Genomic DNA, 25033 nt, shown 5'->3' on the forward strand with positions numbered 1-25033 from the left:
TTGAACTAATGCTTTGTTTCATAAACTTAACAATTCAGAGGAAATGTTTTATATTATTTTAAAGAAACGTTTTATTAACATTGTTCATAAGATGTCAATTTTTTAAACAGATCATAAATAATTAATTTTTATGGTATGCGAATTGCCCAGTGTTTAATTTTAGCAACTCGTTTTTTTTTTTTTTCGTTGTAGTTGACTGGTTGTTGGAGACTTGGAGCTGCCTACCCTTCACATGCATGCATCTTTTCTGCTTCTGATTAGGCTGCGCAAAGCATTAATTTTTCAGTGACATATAGTATCTTAAATTCTAGGCCAAGTCTTTTTCAACACATTTGGAAACAAGGATAGCTAGCATTAGAGCATCTCCGGTTAATTAAATTTTTGGAAAAACATTTTCAAAGAAGATATTTGATGAGAATAATTTTGTAGTGAAAATTAATTAATATGCTTGGTGTTATCCTAAAAATATAAGAATTAAATTACTAAAAAGTAAGTAAGATATTTTATTCCTTTAAACTTTCTTATTAATTTTTTTTAGAAATATCTAATGTATCATTGTTATATACTAACATTAAAAAGAAAACAAAAAAACATATCAAATAATTGAGAGTTTAAAAAATTATTTGTAAATTATGCACTAAGAATATTCAAAATTTGAAAGAGCAAGTATGTAAAAAAAAAAAAAAAAGTGTTGAGAGAGACAATTTTATTTGATAAATATTGTTGTTATTTTTCTTAAGGCCGTAAGGGCAGAAGAGACAAACTTATGATATTTATAAGAGATTTTTAACATGACGCCAAAAAGTAGAGACTAAATTTCAGTTGAGTGACGGAATAGTGTCAAAATGAATTATTGACAAATTCGAAGATCAAATTTGTTCAAATTAAAAAGTAAAGACTAAATTGACAATTACAAAATAATTGAAGGATCAAAATAGTAATTTTCTCATAAAATAATTTCAGCCATCCAAATGAGATGATTAGACAAACAAAATTGAAAATCGATCTAAGAAAAATAATGTAACTTTTTTTGTAATTTTTACGAACTTTGGATATATGCACGAGATAATGTTTAGTAGCATATCGACTAATAACTAGTATGTTTGTCTAAAAAATATTATATAGTACAATTCTTATAACATAATGTATTAAAAAACGTAACGAAAAGATAGATATAAATAAATGGTATAACATTCTTTCACACTTATTAATTTTTAGATTAGATTAGTATTTCACTAAAATGTATTATTTTTAATGAAAAATTACTTTTTTCTTTAAAGCATTGCATGTTTACTCAAAATATTACATTTTAATTGAAAAATTTTAATGTTTTTCTTTTTTAATTACTATAGACTCTATTACAAAGTAGTATTTGTTCAATATATTTTCTTTATCTATTGTAGTTTAAAGAGTCAATACCCCACCATTGTGGTTTAATTTGATCCACCTTCCCTAAATGAGAGTCACATAGGTGTCAACTGAACACAAAGTGAAAAATGATATTTTGATTTTATTTGAGAGAAAAGATAAGAAAATAATAAAAATTATTGCCCACATTATTTATATAAATCAAAGTTTGAACTGTAAGTAGGGAATAGAAAATAGAGTGGAAAGTGATAGTGTGGAGTAATTAAGGAGTATTATCTCTAATTATTTTGGCGTTGAGTGGTAGTTAAGGCGATTTTAAAATTTTAGCTTAGATGTCAGAAGAATTATTGCAGTCGTCAGAAGACATTATTGAAGGAAGACATTAATCTCCGACTCCAACAACCAAAACATTACTGCAGAAATAAAGCAACAAAATACATACACCCAACCACAAAATTAAATTAACTAATGTAAGTACAGCAGCTGCATAGGTAGACAGGTAGTGAAAACTAGTGATTATTATATAGAAAAACTTTAACGCATTGTTAAAAAATTTACTAAAAATGACTTAGTTTCGGTTTGAGTTGCGTCAATAAGTAACAAACTCAATTTTTACTCTTTTTTTTTGTTTTGTTTTGTTTTGTTTTGTTTTGTTTTTTTTTTTGTTTTTTTTTTTTGTTTTTTTTTGTGTTTTGCCTTAGCAACTAGTTCAATTATTTCCTCAATTACAGTTTCTAATTGATTTTCTTCAATATCTTTTTTTTTTTTTTTTTGCTCTTTTTTGTCAAGTACGGAGTATTAATTGTTCTTGGAAGTTGGAACTATCTACTATACTAATAAGAGCCCAAGAGAGTTAGGCCTATAATGGGTAGAAAAAATGGCGGTCAAGTGTTTTAATCAAATGAATGGCTCAGATTGATCAGATTTTAATCTTTCCTTAAGATTTACTAATTTATCCTTAATGAACATGATTATCCGTTAACTTTTCCGTTAAATATTATCTTTTCCGTTACTTTCTGTTAGTTCACCGTTAACTTACTCATTGATTTCAATAAAAAAGGTTTTAGGTTCGAACTTCATTCTAATCAAAGTTGGCATAATTAGTACTCTATTTTAGTCTTATTAAATTAAATAATAATTTAGTAGCTACAACAAAAAATAATACATATGCATTTTCTTTACTTTAGAATTATGTGTCTACAATGTCGTTATTAAAAAAAAAATTATTCATTATCAATAAATTAAATAGGAGAAATAATTTCATTAGTTATATTGTCTTTATTTTTCTCCAATATAAAAATTCTTTACATTCAAATTCATCAATTGATTATGTTCGCTACATTGTCCTTACAATGTCTTTACTTAAAAAAAAATTATTCATTATCAATAAATTAATTAGGAGACATAATTTTATTAGTTCTATTGTCTTTATATTTCTCCAAGTAAAAATTCTTTACATTCAAATTTCAAATTCATCAATTGATTATATTCACTACATTGTCTATTATTGTTTTGTGCACTATTTTTTAATTAAATATCAAAGTTATAATACAAAATAATGCTATATAGTTGTTTACCAAGTATTTTATTAATACCATGAAAAATTTTAAAAAATATAATTAATAAAACCAATCATATTAACTATTTGAGGGATTTGTTGATAAAGACAATATTCAAATCACACAACAAATTGAAGTGAGAATTACCTCGCAATGTCCTTGTTTGACAATCAGCAGTTAGCGTTAGCGGATTATATTAGCGAATTTGACCAGTGAATTATATCAACGATTGGTAAAAAGATATTTGAAAAAATTAGCTGTTGTTTATATTAACATGTAAAATGACCTAAGGGTATACATATATTTAATAATAATAATAATAATAATAATAATAATAATAATAATAATAATAATAGTTTTAAAAAATAAAAAATATATAATTAAGCCAATCATATTAACTATTTGAGGGATTTATTGACAAAAAGAGTATTCAAATCACACAACAAATTGAAGTAGGAAATAACCTCGCAATGTCCTTGTTTGGCAATCAACAATTAACTTTTCAATATTAGTATATATTTAATATTTTATGCCCTAATTTTAATTTACTTTCCCTTATTTCCCGTATTTGGTTTAAACCATATCTATACAATTATTTTATTCACAATTATAATCAATCTTGACTATATTATCTTGCATTTGTACACTTAGAATTGTCTATTTTAAATACGTAAATTTAACATTCAATTATCTATGCACGAACAATTCCAATATAATATTGCCTTGATATACTTTTAAGTACTTGTTTAAAAAAAAAACATTGGGCATTATCCCAATCGCGCAATGCGCGTAAAAAACTAGTATTCTAAGATGAATCTTGGTAGGGAAGAAGTTTTTTTTTTTTTTTTTTTTTTTTTTTTTTTTTTTTTTTAATAATTTTAATAAATAAAACAAGTAAAATATTTTTATAATTAAGATTGACACGTAAAATAAAACATCAACTTTAAACTGCCAACTTAGACGGAAAATCTACTATACTAATAAGAGCCCAAGAGAGTTAGGCCTATAATGGGTAGAAAAAATGGCGGTCAAGTTTTTTAATTAAATAAATGGCTCAGATTGATCAGATTTTAATTTTTTTCTTAAGATTTACTAATTTATCCTTAATAAATATGATTATCTGTTAACTTTTCCGTTAAATATTATCTTTTTCGTTAATTTCTGTTAATTCACCGTTAACTTATTCATTGATTTCAATAAAAAAATGTCTTAAGTTCAAAGTTCGAACCTCATCCCAATCAAATTGGCATATTTATTACTCTATTTTACTTTTATTAAATTAAATAATAATTTAGTAGTTACAACAAAAAATAATACATATACATTTCAATCTTTAATATAGAATTATGTATCTACAATGTTTTTATTCAAAAAAATTGTTCATTATCAATATATTAAATAAGAGAAATAATTTCATTAGTTATATTGTCTTTATTTTTCTCCAATATAAAAATTCTTTACATTCAAATTCATCAATAGATTATATTCGCTACATTGTCCCTACAATGTCTTTATTAAAAAAAAATTATTCATTATCAATAAATTAATTAAGTGAAATAATTTTATTATATTATATTGTCTTTATTTTTCTCCAATGTAAAAATTCTTTACATTCAAATTCATCAATTGATTATATTCACTACATTGTCTATTATCTTTTTTTGTGCACTATTTTTTTAATTAAATATCAAAGTTATAATACAAAATAATGTTATATATTTATTTACCAAGTATTTTATTAATACCATGAAAAAATAAGAAAAATATAATTAATAAAGTCAATCATATTAACTACTTGAAAAATTTGTTGACAAAGAGAGTATTCAAATCACACAACAAATTGAAGTGAGAACTATCTCGTAATGTCCTTGTTTGACAATCAGTAGTTAGTGGTTAGCGTTAGCGGATTGTATTAGCTGATTTGACCAGCGAATTATATCAACGGTTGGTAAAAAGATATTTAAAAAAATTAGTTTTTTAGATTAACATGTAAAATGACCTAAGGGTATACATATATTTAATAATAATAATAATAATAATAATAATAATAATAATAATAATAATAATAATCTATATATATATAAAAGTAAAATCCTCCTAGCCAAGTTTTCCCCCCAAAACTTAGAGGCATTTTTGTAATATCAAATATTTAGACAAATATGGCATTTCATCTATATATATATAAAAGTAAAATCCTCCTAGCCAAGTTTTTCCCCCAAAACTTAGAGGCATTTTTGTAATATCAAATATTTAGACAAATATGGCATTTCAATAATATTAAAGATTTTACCTTTCTTGAGATCTCTTACCATTTTATAATTTCAATACTAAACCCTTTTGATCTCATCCATTGTGTATAAATACACCTTATATGACCATACACAACCCCAACTAAGGTTAATTATTTCATTGATTTTTGCTAATCATCCTGTGATCTTCCACAGTTGAGGTTGATACGTGATTTGCACGGGTGATGTTTTCATTCTTAGTTTCTTTTATTTTTTCTTCTTTTTGGGTTTTGTTCTGTTTTTATTTTTTTGTATTTTCTGATTTTTAAACAACAAAAGTGGTTCGTAAAAAAAAAATGTTGATATATTCTTTTTTTTTTGGTCTATTTTTGTGGAGAAGATACGGATCTAGAAAGATTGATCGGGAAGCAATAGACTTCTAATCATCCTGTAATCTTCCACAGTTGAGGTTGATACGTGATTTGCATTGGTGAGGTTTTCATCATCTTAGTTTCTTTTATTTTTTCTTCTTTTTGGGTTTTGTTTTGTTTTTATTATTTTTTTTTTTTTGTATTTTATGGTTTTTAAACAACAAAAGTGGTTCATAAGAAAAAATGTTGATATATATATTTTTTGTTTGTCTATTTTTGTGGAGAAGATACGGATCTAGAAAGATTGATCGGGAAGCAATAGAGTTCCTTGCTCATCAAGATGATAAAGTTTTGTGATCGAGGGACGAATTATGTGTATATGTAAATAGATATAGACTTACAGAGGGAAGCATACTAAGAATACAATAAAAACCAAAATGAAATTAAAAGCATTTTTTAGTTGTCAATAGATCAAAGCGTTGGACTTTGTTTCAATTCAATTTCTCCGTCTTTAAAGTGTACATTTTTGTAATAAGAGAGTAGTTTGTCTCTCCCTTCAAGACGTTTTTCTTGCCATTAAAATTTTTTATTAAGAAAAAAAATGATTAAGTACTGTGGTTTTTTTTAATAGAGTATTATTTTGATTTTATTCTTCATCTGACATTCCCCCCAATGTAAAATCACTTTACTAATGTAAAATAATGTTATTGACTTACCATATTTGCTTCGATATGCTAAGCCATTTAAAATTTAATACGGAGTAAAATTTATAATTCTAATACTTCCGTAATAATATTGAATAAATATTAATCATATGTTTAGATTTAATAATATATTATACTAAAAGAATTATATATTAATTTAATATAATGATGGTTAATACGGGTAAACCATATACAAGCAATATTGTACCTTAAGAATATTATACCTTAATTATAAAAGTTCTACCTAATAATTTTAGTATTAAATGTCATACAATAATTACCATAAACAATGTTTAATAATTGTAAACAATGTTTAATAATTGCCAAATTCTATTATGCAATAAAAATTACTATTATAAAATCTTTTGTAATGTGGACACATTATTTTTAATTATTTAGATTTAATAATATTATATCTTTTGTATAAAAATTCAAATAATACTTTTAGTACTATTGAAAATTGATTGACTAACAATTATTTTAATTATTAAGGTAATTAATAGATATTTTGATTTAAAAAGTTTTCAAATATATGAATTATACATAGTAGCATGGAATCAATTAGTAAGATAATTATATTAGGTAATCTAATAAATAATTTACTTTTTAAATTATATACCCTCTTTAATAAATTATACTTATCTTAATAATTAATTATTAATATTATTACCTAATAATTATATATTGTTACCTTTTTGGTGTAATTATTATGGTAATTTATATACATATATATTTTTATACTTAATGTATAATATTATTGACATGAAATAAATTATACTTACCTTAATATATAATTAATTTTTAATATAATTACCTTATTTTTATTAAAGGTGATTATTTTGATAATTTTTCTTTCATTATTTTGTGTGATTATTATGGTAATGTATTTAAATTTTGGAAGAGATTATTACAAATATTATAATTAATATAAGTAATATAATTAATGAAATTATTATGGTAATTGCCACAATATTTGGTAATTATAATTAATATATTTAAAGAAATTGAGAAATATAAGATTTCTTCCCTAGAAATATTTGTAACAATTTCATTAAATTACAATTAATAAAATATGAAATATAATTAAAGAAATGAAATTATTAAATTAACTAAACATGAATATTTATAATCATACATACAATTATGCACTATAATAATCATGCAAAATTTAAATGCAACTTTTTAAATTTTTAAATGTAATTTTTTAATTATAAATCTATCAATATAAATGATAGTTAATGAAATTATATTATAGAACTTTTCTATATACATATTAATAAATATTATGTGTATATACAATGAATTATACAATCATATAAGGAAATGCGTCGGATTAGAGTTTAAATTTATTCATACAAAATTTAGAATTTACATTTTTTTTATAAAATTAATCAAATGTTAATGTTAATAATAATAAGAAGAATTTTAAAATCAGAATTATAAATTAAGTATTAGGGTAATAATTAATCTATATATATATATATATATATATATATATTATTATATAAAAACAAAATCATCCCTTTTCAAAAAAAAAAAAAAAAACAACAAAATCATCCTATTTCATTTTCCCGCCCAAACTTTTGTAGTAAAGCTTATTTGGTAAGTAAATGTCAAATGGAAATTAAATAAAATCTATTAATTGGTAATATTACATAATTGGTAACATTATGTATGGTATTATATTCTATAATATAATTGATAATATTATTGTTCAAGTATAATAAAAATCCTATGTAATAATGTAATAATAATAAAATAAAATTAAAATTAAAATAATAACAATAACAATAACATAACAATAATAATAATAATAACAACAACAACAAATGTAATAATCCAAACAAAACTATATACAAAATAAATTTAAAATTAAAAAAAAAAATAGGAAGAAGACAATGGTGGCTCCCCTTTGTAAATGATGTGGGATCATTTTGATTCCGCATTGAAAATGTTTGGAAAGATGAGCTCTTAAACTCCTCTATATAAGAGGGGCATTTACAAACATATAATTGCTTGCCCATCAATATGGGCAAGTATTGAGAAGTCCAAAGACTTCTTCTTTTTTTTTTTTTTAATAATTTTAGTACTATACTACTATTAACCTGACAAATTATGTTGTGGATATGTGTCCACCTTGCAATGTAGACACATTTCAAAAATTGTTCATAATTATTAATATATAGTTTAAAATTTATGAGCATATAGTTCTATAATTATGAACATAGTGTTGTGAACATAATTATGAACATATAGTTATGTAATTATGAATATAGAGATTCAATAATTGTGAATATGAAGTTAAAAATTATGCATATATATCTTTATAATTATGAACATATAGTTCAGTAACTATGAACATAGAGTTCTGTAATTATAAATATAGAGTTAAATACGTACTTATGAATATGAAGTTCAAAAATTATGAATATATAGCTTTATAATAATGAACATATAGTTTAGTAATTATAAACATAGAACTGTGTCCACCTTGCGGTTCCACAACATAACTATTCGATTGACCCTGTAACATGTAAACTTTCTCAACTTATTGAAGCCCTACGTATCAAAAGGCTCTTATTTAAGAAACCTTATCTTAATGGCTTCTTATTTTAGTTTTTTTTTTTTTTTAATTTATTAGGGGGTTTGAGAAAGATTAACCCAAAATGTATATGAGTTGTTTTAATTTTTAGCAGTTTGGAGCAAATTGCTAAGTTATTAAATAATATTTTTGGTGTTTTGATTAAATATAAAATGTTAAACAGACGAATTTGATAAAATTTTGACGAATTTGCCAAATAATCAAATTACAACAACAACAACAACAACAACAACAACAACAATAATAATAATAATAATAATAATAATAATAATAATAATAATAATAGTAATTCAAAAAAAACTATATACAAAATAAAATTAAAATTAACCAAAAAAAAAAAAAAAAAAAAAAACAAAGGCGAGCCACCGGCTCCCTTTGTAAATGATGTGGGATCATTTTGATCCCACATTTACAATGTTTGAAAAGAGAGAGCTCCTCTATATAAGAGGAGCAATGAGACTCTTATAAACATTTTTTTTTTTTGAAACCTAGACTCTTATAAACATAATTGGGGTTGTGGAAGATTAACCCAAAATGTATGTGTTGTATTAGTTTTTATCAGTTTGGAGCAAATTATATAATATATTTTGGTGTTTTGATTAAAGTTAAAATGTTAAAATGACGAATTTATTATAATTTTGGCGAATTTATCAATAATCAAATTACAAATAATAATAATAATAATAATAATAATAATAATAATAATAATAATAATAATAATAATAATAATAATAATAATAATAATAATAATAATAATAATAATCCAAACAAAACGATATACAAAATAAAATTAAATGTAAAATTAAAAATAATAAGAAGAAGACAAAAGGGAGCCACGGGCTCCATTTGTAAATAATGCTGGATCATTTTGATCCCACATTGAAAATGTTTGGAAAGATGAGCTCTTGAGCTCCTCTATATAAGAGGAGCAATGCTCCTCTTACAAACATAATTGTTTGACATCAATGTGGGCAAGTATTGAGAAGTCCAAATGCTCATATTTTATTATAGAGATAGAGATGGAGAAGATAATGATATGCCTCTGATTAGAGTTTATATTTATTCATACAAAATTTAGAATTTACATTTTTATTGATTTTTAAGTACAATTCTCTTAATTATTATTATTCATATTTTTAGAATTATAATATATATGAAATACCATTTGGAATAAATCAATTTAATTTTATAAATTTTTTCTATAAATTTATCTAATATGTACATGATTAGAGATTATATTAACCATACAATATTTAAAATTTAATTTTGTATGTTATGAAAATAGGTACTTGACCAAATATATAATAATCCAACTATATTATTATATTGTACATTTTAACATCTTTTTATTTTTTTTATTTTAATTTTAAATTCATAACAACAAAAAATTTTCCCGGTAAAACACTATATTTTACAAAATACAATTTGATAAATATCATAAATTAATTAGTACAATATTATTTATGTTTATAATAATTAAGGAAAAAAAATAATTCAAATATGGGAACCAATGATTTGAAAATGAAATTAATATATAGTTACAAATAAATATAGCATGATTACAATTAATTTAATTAGTTTTAATTACCTTAATGATATGACTTTTCTTTATCAGTTTTTTTATGGAGACTAAGGGAGTGTTTGAGTTGGTGATTTTTTTTTTAAATACTTACTAATAAAAAATAATTTTAAAATATTTTTTAATCCCTCATAACATGTGTAAATCTTATATTTTTTTAAAAAATACAATTTGATAAATATCATAAATTAATTAGTACAATATTATTTCTATTTATAAATTATAATAATTAAAAACATATTGAAATATGTGAACCAATGATTTCAAAATGAAATTAATATACAGTTACAAATAAATATAGCATGATTAGATTTACTTTAATTAGTTTTAATTTCCTTAATGAAATGACTTTTCTTTATCAATTTTTTATGGGAGGCTAAGGAAGTGTTTGGATTAGTGCAAAATATTTTAAAATAAAATGCATACTAATAAAAATAATTTAAAATATTTTTTAACCCCTCATAACATGTGTAAATGTTATATTTTTTTAAAAAAATACAATTTGATAAATATCATAATTTTTGTTTATAATAGTTAAAGAAAAAAAAATAATTCAAATATGTGAACCAAATATTTCAAAATAAACTTAATATAGAGTTACAAATAAATGTAGCATGATTAGATTTATTTTAATTAGTTTTAATTTTCTTAATGAAATGACTTTTCTTTATCCGTTTTTGATGGGAGGCTAAGGGAGTGTTTGGATTGCTGGAAAATATTTTAAAATAAAAATGCACACTAATAAAAAATAATTTAAAATATTTTTTAATCCCTCATAACATGTGTAAATGTTTTTTTTTTAAATACAATTTGATAAATATCATAATTTTTGTTTATAATAGTTGAAAAAAAAAATAAATAATTCAAAGATGTTAACCACTGATTTCAAAATGAAATTAATATACAGTTACAAATAAATATAGCATGATTAGATTTACTTTAATTAGTTTTAATTTTCTTAATGAAATAACTTTTATTTTTTATTTTTTTATTATAGACTAATGGAGTGTTTGGGTTGCTGAAAAATATTTTAAAAATAAAATTACTTACTAATAAAAATAATTCTAAAATATTTTTTAATTCCTAAACATGAGAAAATTTTATATTTAAAAAAAAAATACAACTTGCTAAATATCATAAATTAATTATTGCAATATCATTTATGTTTACAACGAGAATAATTAAAGAAAAAATAAATAAATCAAATATGTGAACCAATGATCATAAATAAATTAATTATTGCAATATTATTTATGCTTTGGCCTGGAGATTTAAAGTTGCTCACCTTTGATTAATAAGGATGGATGTGTCCCTTCCACTCAACCACAAGCTCCAGGTTCTTAGTGAAATGACTTTAATAAAAGTAAAATCCTCATTTACAACATTTCAGCCCAAATTAACATGAATATTAATTAATTAGTAAAAAAATAATAATGCTTAATTGGTAACAAAATTTTATATAAAAATTAACTAATATATAATGAATTGTTACCACAGATTAAAGTCAATATGTACATAAAAATAGAAAATGGTTACCAAATTATGAGAATAATTAAATTATTATAATTGTGAAAATAATGGATACAAATTCTGCGTAACAAATGAGAAAATTTGTTTGAAATTTGCGTAATTTTATAAAGAAATAATAATTTATTAATTATTATTTACTTTATACTATTAATAAAAGTAAAATTCACATCTTCAACATTTCCGCCCACATTAATGTGAATATTAATTAATTGATAAAAAAAAATTAATAAAGCTTAATTGGTAACAAAATTTTATATGAAAATTAACCAATATCTAATGAATTTTTATCACAAATTAAAGTCAACTTAAAAAAGAAAAATGGTTATCAAATTCTAAGAATAATTAAACCATTATAATTGTAAGAATAACAGAAACAAATTCTGCGTAATAAATGAGAAAATCCATTTGAAATTTTATGTAATTTTATAAGGAAATAATAATTTATTAATTATTATTGACACCAATCTATATTTATACTATTAATAAAAGTAAAATCTTCAATTAAAATGTCTTTCACCCTTCTGATACGAGATTGCCCTTCAAGTTCTAACGAAAACAACTCATGTTGATGCTCGCATATGCCACGACTATCAACAAAAGTCAGGGTCAAACACTAACTCACGTTGAGTTATTACTGAAAAAATCAGTCTTTAATCACGGTTAATTGTATGTGACTTTTTCCCGAGTCACCCATCCTGATGGTTTGGAGATTTTAACTCTAGACGAGGATGGATAAAATTGTGTTACTACTACCAATGTTGTCTACAAAGAGATTTTCAATAATGTATAATTCAAGTCATTGATATTATGGTTTTTTATATATAAAGATGACAAAATTGCTATATATCTACATAGAAAATATATCTTCCGTATAAATAATTTCTATAACTGAATTGCTAGACAACGAGCTAATTAGCCCAATTAATACAAATTCTAAACACTGATATATAAAATCTCTAAAGTTGCAGCACCGAATGCGTATATCTACACGTTAGCTATTAATTGGGCAATTATTTACTCAAATTCAAGCATTGATAACATTAGAAAACATAATCGGTGCAACTCAATTCTTCAATTATATTATATAATATTCGATGTTATAATTTATACAATTGTATATCGATCTAAACATTTATAAAATATTATAACAAATTCATTCTGTGCAACGCACGGGCGCAAATACTAGTAATAATAATAATAATTGTTTTAAAAAATAAAAAAATAAAAAAATATAATTAAGTCAATCATATTAACTACTTGGGGGATTTATTTACAAAAAGAGTATTCAAATTACATAACAAATTGAAGTAGAAAACTACCTCGCAATGTCCTTGTTTGACAATCAACAATTAGCTCTTCAATATTAGTATATATTTAAAATTTTATGCCCAATTTTCATTTGCTCTCCCTTATGTCCCGTATTTGGTTTCAACCATACCTATACAATTATTTTATTGACAATTATAATCAATCTTGACTATATTATCTTGCATTTGTAAACTTAGAATTATCTATTTAAATACGCAAATTCAACATTCAATTATTTATGCATTAACAATTCTAATATAATCCTGCATTGATATACTTTAAAGTACTTATTAAAAAAAAACATTGGGCATTATCCCAATCGCGCAATGCGCGTAAAAAACTAGTTAACTAGATAATTGTTTTGATTGCACGATTTTTGCTTGTTCGTTAGGGGATTATACTTTTTTTTTTAGTTCAATGAGTTGTATTTTCGTGACATTTTAATGATTTATTTGATCTTCATATTACATGTTTATGAAAATGTATTGTATTTTCTATGAAAAAAATTACCTTTTTTAATTATTTGAAGTTTTTTTTTTTTTTTTTTTTTTTTTTTTTTTTTTTTAAACGATAGTTGAAGCTATTAGTCTTTCACTAAAACATATTATTTTTGATGAAAAATTACATTTTTACTTTAAAAAATTACTTTTTTCTTTCAAAAGCATTACTGTATTCAAAATATTAATTTTAACTGAAATTTTTTATTTTTTTCATTTTAATGTGAAAATATTACATTTTCACTTAAATGTAATAATTTTTTATTATAAAGTATTGTATTTTTTCACTTAAAAATATTACTTTTTTTACTGAAGAATAGAGTTAATATCAGATCCCTTGACTAATACATAGCTTCGACATGTGTCTTGAACTTGACCCTGTTATTTCAAAAGCTAGTGCAGCTGTCGAAGAAGATTACAAGTATTTGAACTAATGCTTTGCTTCATAAACTTAACAATTAAGAGGAAATATTTTATATTACTTTAAAGAAACATTTTATTAACACTGTTCATAAGATGTCAATTTTTTAAACAGATCATAAATAATTAATTTTTATGGTATGCGAATTGCACAGTGTTTTAGCAACTCTTTTTTTTTTTTTTTTTTTTTTTTTTTTGTTCGTTGTAGTTGATTGGTTGTTGGAGACTTGGAGCCAGCCTACCCTTCATGACTAGGCACAATCAATGCTCTCTGAAATGTGTATATAGTAATTAAGTGTTTGGTTGGTTGTTATGCTGCTATAGCCCGTAAGCTGCGCAAAGCATTAATTTTTCAGTGGCATAGATAGTATCATCAATTCAAGGCCAACTCTTCTTCAACACGTTTGGAAACAAGGATATATAGCTAGTCTTAGAGCATCTCCAATTAATTAAATTTTTGGAAAAAAGATTTTCAAACAAGATATTTGATGAGAATAATTTCGTAGGAAAAATTAATTAATATGTTTAATGTTATCTTAGAAACGTAAGAATTAAATTATTAAAAAACTAGTTAAGATATTGATTTGTTTAAATTTTTTTAGTTATGAAATTCTTTTAAAATATTTAATGTACCATTGTTATTATATACTAATATTTTTTAAAGACAAAATGTTAAATTTTAATACGTAAACAAACTATTTTAAATTTTTTAAAAATGTCCTTCTTAGTCTTTTTACAATTATCAGCTTATCAAAATGTTAATTTTACCAAACACTTTCAATCATAATAGCTCTTTAGTTTTCAGCTCCTAACTTACAGTTTTTCAGCTTTCAGCTCATTTTTAACTTCCAGCTCCTAGCTTATAGTTTTTCAGCTAGGTTTACCAAATATAGCCTAAAAGTATATTATTTTGTATGATTACATCCCGTACACAAATAATGTAGTTTAATATATTAAATATATATATTTTTTTAATGATCCACGCAACATTGTGTGAATCATGGTCTGCGGAAATTCATATACAATAAATGGTTTGAAAACTGATAAAAACGAACACAGAAATGAAAAGTCTAAAGTGTATGTAATTTATTTCAGTCACAAGCAAATCGATATATACTGCCAAGACAAATATGCAGTACACATCATATATAGAAAAACGATAAATAACCTTCACTCCTTGACTACGATACCAAAATACCATATGAAAGTAATCACAAATTGGAAATACAAAAATAATTAATCTCCCAATTCAACAATATGAAATCACTAACACACACTTAGCTTAAATTCGCTTTCAACATCAATAATGCGCGCCCACTCATGCTTTGCTTCGGAATTCATCCAACAACGAACCACATGTCTGACCAAACATAATAATAAATTTAAGTTATTTATAATCAGGCAATCAAGTTCAATCTACAGAAAATATAATAATAATAATAATAATAATAATAATAATAATAATAATAATAATAATAATAATAATAATAATAATAATAATTGAAAGAAATATTAAAAGAACAAGGTTTAAAGACTTTGACTGACCTCTAGATCACGGTCAAGAAAAATATAAAAATAGGTAGCTCAATTCTGATCCACACATTCATTGCGCAAAGATAAACAAATGCATCAACTTTAATTCTTTTATTTCAAGAAAGCAATTGACATAGCTGACCGAACAATTTATCATCATCAGAAACCTGAAGAAAAATGTACAACTAAGTTTTAAAAAAAAATCAAATAATATATTTAAAATAATCTAATTAATTCAATATCCTATTTTTTGCCGAAACTTAAAATGAAAAGAAAAATATTAAATTAATTGGTTTATATATAATAAACTAACTTCAATTCAAGGCCTTGCTTGAGGACCACAAGCGCCTTGAGCCACAGTAAAAGATTATGTTATATATAATCTTTTATGTGTAAGATGTTTGCTAAATGATATATAATATGCTTACTATTTCTGGTGACAGTGTAGAGGTGCTGTGGTGGTCAAATCCACTGGTGCTGACATTTTCCTCCTCATTTGATTGCTTATGTATCTGTAGGAATAATATATTTAACGAGAAAACAATTCAAACTCTTCTTTTATTGTAGTATTACTTCAAGGATCATAAATAGGTAAATTAAGATAGGTTGTTCATAACTGATGAATGGATCAAACAAAACAGTAAATAAGTGTTTCCCACTGAAAGTCAAATTTAAAACCTTGTAGTAATCAAATTAATTGTAAGACCAACTTTAAACCAATTTCTTTTAATATTACAAAAACTTTCTTAGTAACTAACAATTCTTTATCTCGTAAATAATTAACATAATTTGGAACCTATGTTAGGTTAGCATATATATCATTTTTTCTCTCGAACAATATCTCGATCAAAACATAAATATAATAATTAAAACTTACAATTCATCTTATAAATTTTCAAAACATACAAAAACTTAGAGACAATTTCATCTAATAGAAAATATTTCTATTCAAATTAAATTGACCGAAGATCCATTTAATATAACCCAATCCAATATCTAATATTTTTGTGGACTTTATCTTGAAAAGAAAATTGTTTAAATATAAGAATCCATACAGTTATTTAATTTCCTTACCATATGATTTCTTATGTACCTGTAGGAATAATATATTGAAAGAAAAATTTTCTAAATTCTTCTCCTATCAGTCAATCAAATCAAAAGGTCTTTTGAAAAGAAAACAAACACAAATTTTCTATTAATTCATGATTCTTTATTTGCTACATAATTAACATATTTTGCACCCTCCGCTGACATATATATCGCTTATTTCCTCAAACAAAACATCAATCTCCTATAATTTACATCTAACGTTATTCGTACTTTGGAATTCAAAAATCTCCCTAAAGGTTATGTTGTGTGGTAAAAAAGATCAAGATAATATACTTACGATTCCTTGTGATGAAGTAGAGGTGCTGGGATGATCGAATCCACTGATGTTGACATTTTTCTCCCCATTTGATTGCTTATGTACATGTAAGAATAATATATTTAACCAGAAAACAATTCAAACTCTTCTTCTACTGGAGTATTCCTTGAAGGATCATAAATAATAGATGGATAAACTAACATAAGTTGCACATAAATGAACGGATCAAATCAAGAAGGCTAAAAGACATCTCTCTCAAAATTCCACTTAGAATCTTGTTGTTGACTTCAACTTTAAAACATTTTTTTTTTCAATATTACACCAACTTTCAAATAATTAACAATTCTTTACCTGGTAAATAATTAACATACTTTGCATATATACTCATACATCATACATCATTTATTCCCTCAAACAATATTACCACAAAACATCAATCTCATATAATTTACATCTAAATGTATGTTATACGCACTTCGGAATTCAAATCTTCCTGAAGGTTATGCACTTATGTTGTATGGTAAAAAAGATCAAGATAATATACTTACCATTTCTTGTGATGAAGTAGAGGTGCTGGATTGGTCGAATCGACTTGTGTTGTTGACATTTTCATTCCCATCATATGCTAGGTTATGTACCTGTAGAAGATTCATATAAATTCATATTCTTCGTCTATCACTTCAATTAAATCAAAAGGTTTACTTTTTATAAATAAAAAATAGCAAACAAACTTTATATAGTAATTCACGATTCTTTATCTGATCTACTAAATGGTTAACCTGCTTTGCAACCATTGCTGCCATATCTTTCAGTCGTTCACTCAAATAATTTCACCATCAAAACATAAATTAGATCTAATAGAATTTACAATTGATGTTTTTTTTTTCTTGTAAAACTACAAATTAAATTTATGAAGTTTTAGCACACCTTACAATTTCACTTTGTATGGGAATTTATAAAGAATATGAAATTGATCTTTACTGCATACTTTTGAAGAAATAAAAACCTTAAAAGTTCCAAAAAAGATTATAAAAAGTGAGTAAAAAATGGAAGTTGGACACTTACTCTTGCTTGTGATGGAAGAGGAGTGATGAAGAGGTTGAATCCATTGATTTTGACATTTGTTTTGCCATGCCTTTTCTCACAAATCTCTCTTGCAAAATCAACCACCCTTTCACTCACGTCAAACAATTCCATCAATTCAAGGCTGTCCACATTTGCAAAACCCTTTGGAATAGTTTCTAGGGAAATACAATTCCTTAGAACCAATGTTTCTAGAACTGGAAAGTTTTTCTTTGGCTCCACAGCTGTCCAAGTTTTGAGGTCGGTCTTTCCAATGCGCAAATACTGAAGCCCTTTGAAAATAACATTACTGCTTAGATCCCAACGTTCTCCCGAGAACGCATTGTCATCCAACTTGAGCACTTTGAGATTCTCTAGCATTCCCAATTCAGTCATGTCATTCTTCCATTGAAACAATGTACCAGACAAGGTCAACTTTCTTAGTCTTCTTGGAAACTTATTGGACATTGGGACCTTCAACTTTACTTTCTCATCAGAGTTGCCATGAAGCTTCAAGTTTTCAAGGCATTCTAGTATTTGTAGATTGTTGAACAAGCAAGCATTTTGCTTTTTCTCGAGAAGTAGTTCTGATAAATCCCCGCGAACACCTAACTTTTGGAGTTTGGGGGTCATGTTGAAGATCTCATTTGTGCAACTTGCTGGTGATATGGTAGAAAGTGTGCGGATATCGGTTTGTTTACGGTCATGCTTGCCTGTTTTGGGAGGAGAGGGTAGTTGCGTAGAGGTGTTGGTGTAGACATGCCTTAGTTCTTCCATGTTCCATATGCCTCCATTAATTTGTAGCGCCCTTTCTGTGGTTTTGATCACTAGAGTTTCCAAATATGAAAGATGTTCGAACGACTTGGGGAGGGAACTGATATCAACTGTGATTGCAAGATACTTGATCCAACTGTCTTCGGAATAAAGCTCATTTGGCAGCGAGCTAAATTTGAGGGATTCAATATTCAACACGCGAAGTGAAATTTTTTTAAAGATGGTTTGCCACTGATCTGGCGTCGAATGAATCTCACTCTTTTGTGAGGAGGACAACGACAAAGACCAAACAAGGTCACAATGTTGACGTGGACCCATCCTTTTCTTGAAGAGATTGGAGAATGCATCAGATATGTTCATAGTGTAGTAGGAACAAAGACGTTCCAAATGAATTGTTGCATTTAATCTTTGCCCCTCATCCATTACATGGAATAACTTTGTCTTTTCAGCTTCACTTCTACAGAACTCATGCAATGTGTCATGAATGCAACATGTTTTGATTTGACCATCTGCACTTCTTTTCTTTACCATCACAAGATTTCTGTTAACAAGAACATTCAAATATTTTGAAGCTTCAACTTCTGGCTCTAAAAGGTACCCTTCTCTTTTTGGAATGAACCCTTCAGCAATCCACAAACAAATTAACTTCCAAGCAACAATCTCATATCCCATGGGAAAATATGCAAAATATAAGAAGCAAATTTTCAACCTCTCATCAAGTAAATCATCGTAGCTCAACTCTACTAGCTTATGGTAGCTTTGGTCTTCTCTGTCAATTTCAAGAAGCAGATTATTAGCCACTCGTTGCCAACCAGTAGAAGTTATACAATGGCGTATGATACCAGCTACCAGTACTAGAGCGTGTGGTAATTCATTGCACTTTTCTGCTATTTTTATCCCAAGCTCTTCAATTAATGTGTCACACCATCCCTCTGTACCAAAAACATTATTTTTTATTAGCAACCAACCTTCATTATTGCTTAACTTTCCTAAACTATGAGATTTCCACGTAGAATCAATTGCATTGCCGCTCCAGGTGGTTACCAGGACTCTACTCCCTTTCAAATTTGTAGGGAATGCAACTTTTAAAGAATCCCAGTCTTCTTTTTCCCGCACATCATCCAATACAATGAAGTATCTTTCATCCTTCAATAATCCCTTTACTTTAGCTTCCAACATATCTTCTAATGCAGTGCTAAAGTCTTCTGTTTGCTTGGAAATTTGATGCAGAATGTCAATGAATTTTTGCTTTCTATGAAAGCCTCGTGAAACATGAAGCCAAATGCAATAGGTGAAAATTTTCCTAATTTCCGGGTCTTCAAAAATCTTTAACGCAAATGTAGTTTTTCCTGTCCCAGCATTTCCCACAATTGGGATGACAAAAAAATCTTTGGATGCTTCCATTAATCGAGTTTTGATGACTTTCAAATCATCATTAAAGCCAACTATCTTATTTTCACGTAACACTCTGCGAACCTGAAAAATCATGAATAGTAATCACTTCCCAATCATCAGTACAATTGAAGAAATAACAAACTTATTTTTATTGAACAATGGGGTTGAAATTAATTAAAGGATTGAAACAATAGCTTCTTTACACGCAGTAAATTCATGTTCAAATAATCTTCCCTCCATATTCAATTCAGATAAATCAACAAATTTTATAAAGATATATACATAATACATATTAAGGACTAATTATAATTAGTATTATTTATCTGATGTTGTCCTACTCTTTCTCTATTTTGTTAGTCTTAGACTGAGCATGTAATCTGTTGTAACTTCCCTTAGAATCCTGGTGTATAGCTCTATATATTATGCTGTATTATTCTCATTCAAACCTTCATATGGTATCAGAGCCTAATATACTCAAACGAGTAATTTTTTTTTTTTCATTCCTTCCATGCGTGATCTCATGGCAATCACTAATGAAACTTCTATCATTACACTATCAGCACCAACAAATTTCCCCATTAAATTTACTTCAACCAACTTCCATATGCATACTTTCCTAAAAAATGAAATTTATAATTTTTTTCCCAAGATTAACAAATAGGGAGTATTTGTTTTAACACACATTTAGAGTGTGTTTGGAAACTTCAAAAATGATTTCTGAAAATTATTTTCTGGATTTTCAGTGTTTTACAAACATTGAAAAATTAAAGTCATGGAAAATGATTTCCCGTCATGACGGAATCCGGCGATGTTGATTAGAGAAGGAGAAAACAGAGAGCATGCATTGAAATTGAAAAGGAAAAATATCTGATTCACTTGTAACAGATTGGTACATGCGGAATATAAAAGTGACGAAGAAGAAAGCAAGAAGCGGGAAAAGTGGTTGAAACAAACTAAAGTGAGAAAAGACAATAGCACCCCTAGAGTCGTCTTCCATCTTTATCATCTAATACTCCCGTAAGCTGGAGCATGCAGGTCTCCCAGCTTAGATGCAAAGGAGTGGAACTGTGACATCAGGAGAGGTTTGGTGAACGCGTCGGCAATCTGATTAGAGGAAGACACAGACAAGAGTTTGATTAATCCTTGAGTTAGCTTCTCTCACACAATGTGACAATCAATATCATTGTGTTTTGTGTGTTCCTGAAAGACATAGTTCTCGGCAATGGCTACAACAGACTTGTTATCACAAAACACTGTTGTCGACTTTGTTGTTCCAACTTGTAAATCCTGGAGTAAATATGACAACCACTGCACTTCACAGACAGATGCAGCCATTGCACGGTATTCGGCCTCAGAAGATGATGATTTTGAAATAGTTGCTTGCTTTTTGGATCGCCATGAGATTAACGTAGATCCTAAGAAGACACAGTAGTCTGTGATGGATTTTCGGGTTTCATAACAGGCAGCCCAGTCTGAGTCAGAGAACACTTTGAGTTGTATATCTTGGTTGGCGGGATAGAAGAGCCCTTCACCAGGTGATCTTTTTATGTATCTCAACGCACGATGTGCTGTAGAGAGATGTGTGGTTGTGGGAGCATAAAAAAACTAGCTTAGTTGCTGAATAGCGTAGGTGAGATCAGGTCTTGTAGCAATAAGATATAGTAATCTGCCAACCAGCCTCCTATAGCAGCTTGCATCCTCAAGAGGGGCACCATCTTCATGCGTTAATTTTAAACCATGTGCCATTGGCGAATTTGCAGGCTTACAACCAAGAAATCCAGTTTCCTCCAAAATGTCTAAGGCATATTTTCGTTGACACATATTCAGTCCTGCAACTGATGTTTTCACTTCGATTCCCAGGAAGTATCCTAGTGAGCCTAAGTCCTTGATCTTGAAGGTATCATCCAGAAATGTCTTGAGCTCCCGAATTAATTCAGTATTTGCACTGGCTACGAGAATATCATCTACGTATACATGCAGAGCCATGAAATTGATAACCCAACAGGGTAGGTCAAGTTGCAAATGAGCTCTCTTTGTGGGGAAGAATTTTGGGATAACCCGGGTTCGATTCCCACAAGTGATGATTCCCTTTGGGCCAGCTTAGTGCCTCTCGGAGCGAACCGGGTGGACCTGGACCCACCCGGACCGTTAAACGGACAGAGAAAGACCCGGACCACATAGTGGTTTACATTAAAAAAAAAAAAAAAAAAAGAGCCATGAAATTGATGCATTTAATTTTGCATTCCACTGTGACTGCTTAAAACCAATAGTTAAACCAATAGTACTTTCTAGGTATCGAAGTTTTAAGAAGTAAAACAGGTATGTTACTATCTCAACGAAAGTATGTACTTGATTTACTATTTGAAACAAGAAATTAGGTATTAAACCATGCAATACTCCCATGATACCGAACATGCAACTGTCGAAGGAGGGGGGTTGTTTGAAGATCCAAAGAGGTACAAGAGATTACTTGGGAAGCTAAACTACTTAACAGTAACTCATTTGAATATTGCATACCCAGTTAGTGTTATAAGTCAGTATATGGCATCCCTAGCTGTTGATCACTAGGCAGCTATAGAACACATCTTGAGTTATTTGAAGGGGCCACCGGGACATGGAATTTTGTATAAGAATCATGGTCACACTAATATTGAGTGTTTCACCGATGCTGATTGGGAAGGATCTAAAGAGGATCGAAGATCAACAATTGGATATTGTGTTTTCTTTGGAGGTAATCTAGTTTCGTGGAAGAGTAAAAAGTAGAATGTGGGTTTAAAAAAAAAAAAAAAAAAAGTAGAATGTGGTTTCTCATGTTGCACAATCAAGATGTGAAGTAATGTGGATAAACAACTCTTGAATGAATCTGGTCTCAAAACTCCAATCCCTGCAAAACTAACCAAGCACATAGAGATCGACTGCCACTTCGTTCGTGAAAAGATACAACAAGGTTTAATCTCCATTGAATTTGTGAAGACTAGAAAATAATAGGGGACCTATCTTCAAAAAAAAAAAAAAAAGAAAACAATAGGGGACCTATTTACAAATGCCCTAAATGGGACTCGAGTTATTTATTTATGTGCAAAACGTTAGACATGATTGACATTTATGCTCTAACTTGAGAGGGATTGTTATGTAATGTACAGTGTTGCAAAAATCTCGTCTAGGCGCTAAACGGCGACCGCGTATCATCATAATCGGTGGTCTAGGCGGCCGCCACCTAGGCTGCTTAGACATTGACCGCCAAGGCCTCCTAGACACCGACTAGGCCTCCAGGCACCAACTAGGCCGCCTAATCGGCCGATTAGCTATTGTTTGTTTTTAAATGGGTTGTTTCACTCAAAACGACATCGTTTTGAGCAAAATAACCCTAAATTGTTTGAACTCTAAATGTTTTTAAGGTTAATGTTGAATATTGTAGTATTGACTATTAAAGTATTAAATATTTTATAATTATTAGTCTTAAAATTTTAAAAATTCTAAACAATTAAAAAAAAAAGAATAATAAAATAAAATACACGGGCGCCTAAGCGCTAGGTGCCCGAGAAACACCATGCTATTTTTTCAACCATGGTAATGTATATATATCTTAGATAGCATGACACCACGCTATTTTTTCAACCATGGTAATGTATATATATCTTAGATAGCATGACCATTCATAGGGATGTGAAAAGCTTCCTAGATATAGCATGAAGGGATGTGAAAAGTCTCCTATATAGCATTACCATTCATATGGATGTGAAAAGTCTCCTATGCATTACCATTTATATGGATATGAAAAGTCTCCTAACATGTAAATATATAGGGTTGTGTATTCCCTTTCAAGCTATCCAATTTTTCAGAAACCTTTTCCTCACCTTTGTATGTACAACTATAAAATTAAAGTCTGCGCAACTTACACATAAATTCCATTTTGATGTAAGCAAATATGTGTTCTTGTATTGCAATTATTGAAACAAATAATTTGAAATATGATAATTTGGGAATAGATTTTTTTGTGGTACTATACCTTGTGAGGTGGCAGATCACTATGTTTGTTGTAGTCCTCCCGGAGGTGTCGAAGGTCTTCTTTGTGGTCTTTGCTAATGGTTTTCACTTTCTCCTTAATGGACTGGATCTCACTCACATCATTATTGAGCTTTCCACAAACCCGAATCTTATCAAAAGCTTTTACCAAGGCATTGTCTCGATGTTTCTTCTCCTGTGCAAAGTAGTTGGCAACCGCATCCCTGGCTTCATTCACTTGTGTTCCGAATTTTTTTACTATTAGTCTCAAAACACGGTGTTCATTGGCCAGTGGGCTCTTGCAAGCTTCCACCAAGCTCTCAGTAAATGTTTTGATTTGGAAGGTCATGTCCTCTATCTCAGACTTCATAATGTCAGGAACCAGGTTGACATTGTCTCCTACAGTTTGGACTAGCATGTTTACCGCCTGCTCTACTTTCTCTATCACTTTGTCAAAGCCTATCGGTCTCTCTATCTGTGAAGAAATACAAAATTGAAAGTGATATAGCCATAGTGTGAACATGCTATATGTAAGTGTGTGTGTGTATATATATATATATATATATATATAATGGATCATGAGCAAAAGAAGCCTTAGGTTAAAAATAAGAAATTAATCTCATTCATTGATTCAATCCATATCAAGGGTCTAAATGAATTGAAGCAATTTTTAAAAAAATACGGTGGCATTAGGATAATTTTGTAAGTTATTTTGTTTTGTCACTCAGAGCA

At 27.4% G+C, this 25033-nt stretch overlaps 1 protein-coding gene and 1 long non-coding RNA gene across 2 annotated transcripts in view; one reads left to right on the plus strand and one right to left on the minus strand.

The window, feature by feature from the left end:
- The window catches only part of LOC109181385, a 90541-nt gene extending 71225 nt beyond the window's left edge, over positions 1 to 19316 (plus strand). The window contains exon 3 of the long non-coding RNA XR_002054186.1: positions 19272 to 19316. This is a non-coding gene — a long non-coding RNA (uncharacterized LOC109181385). The remainder of the gene's footprint in view (positions 1 to 19271) is intronic.
- Positions 1 to 25033, minus strand: part of LOC109181374 — a 289298-nt gene that overhangs the window by 151714 nt on the left and 112551 nt on the right. The window contains exons 9-10 of the mRNA XM_019331122.1: positions 17614 to 17703; positions 17084 to 17161 (exon numbers count right to left, since the gene is read on the minus strand). Of these exons, the coding sequence (XP_019186667.1) occupies positions 17084 to 17161; positions 17614 to 17703 (168 nt within the window). The remainder of the gene's footprint in view (positions 1 to 17083; positions 17162 to 17613; positions 17704 to 25033) is intronic.

Source organism: Ipomoea nil, unplaced genomic scaffold (genome assembly GCF_001879475.1).
Source record: "Ipomoea nil cultivar Tokyo-kokei standard unplaced genomic scaffold, Asagao_1.1 scaffold1043, whole genome shotgun sequence".
Taxonomy (NCBI): Eukaryota; Viridiplantae; Streptophyta; class Magnoliopsida; order Solanales; family Convolvulaceae; genus Ipomoea; species Ipomoea nil.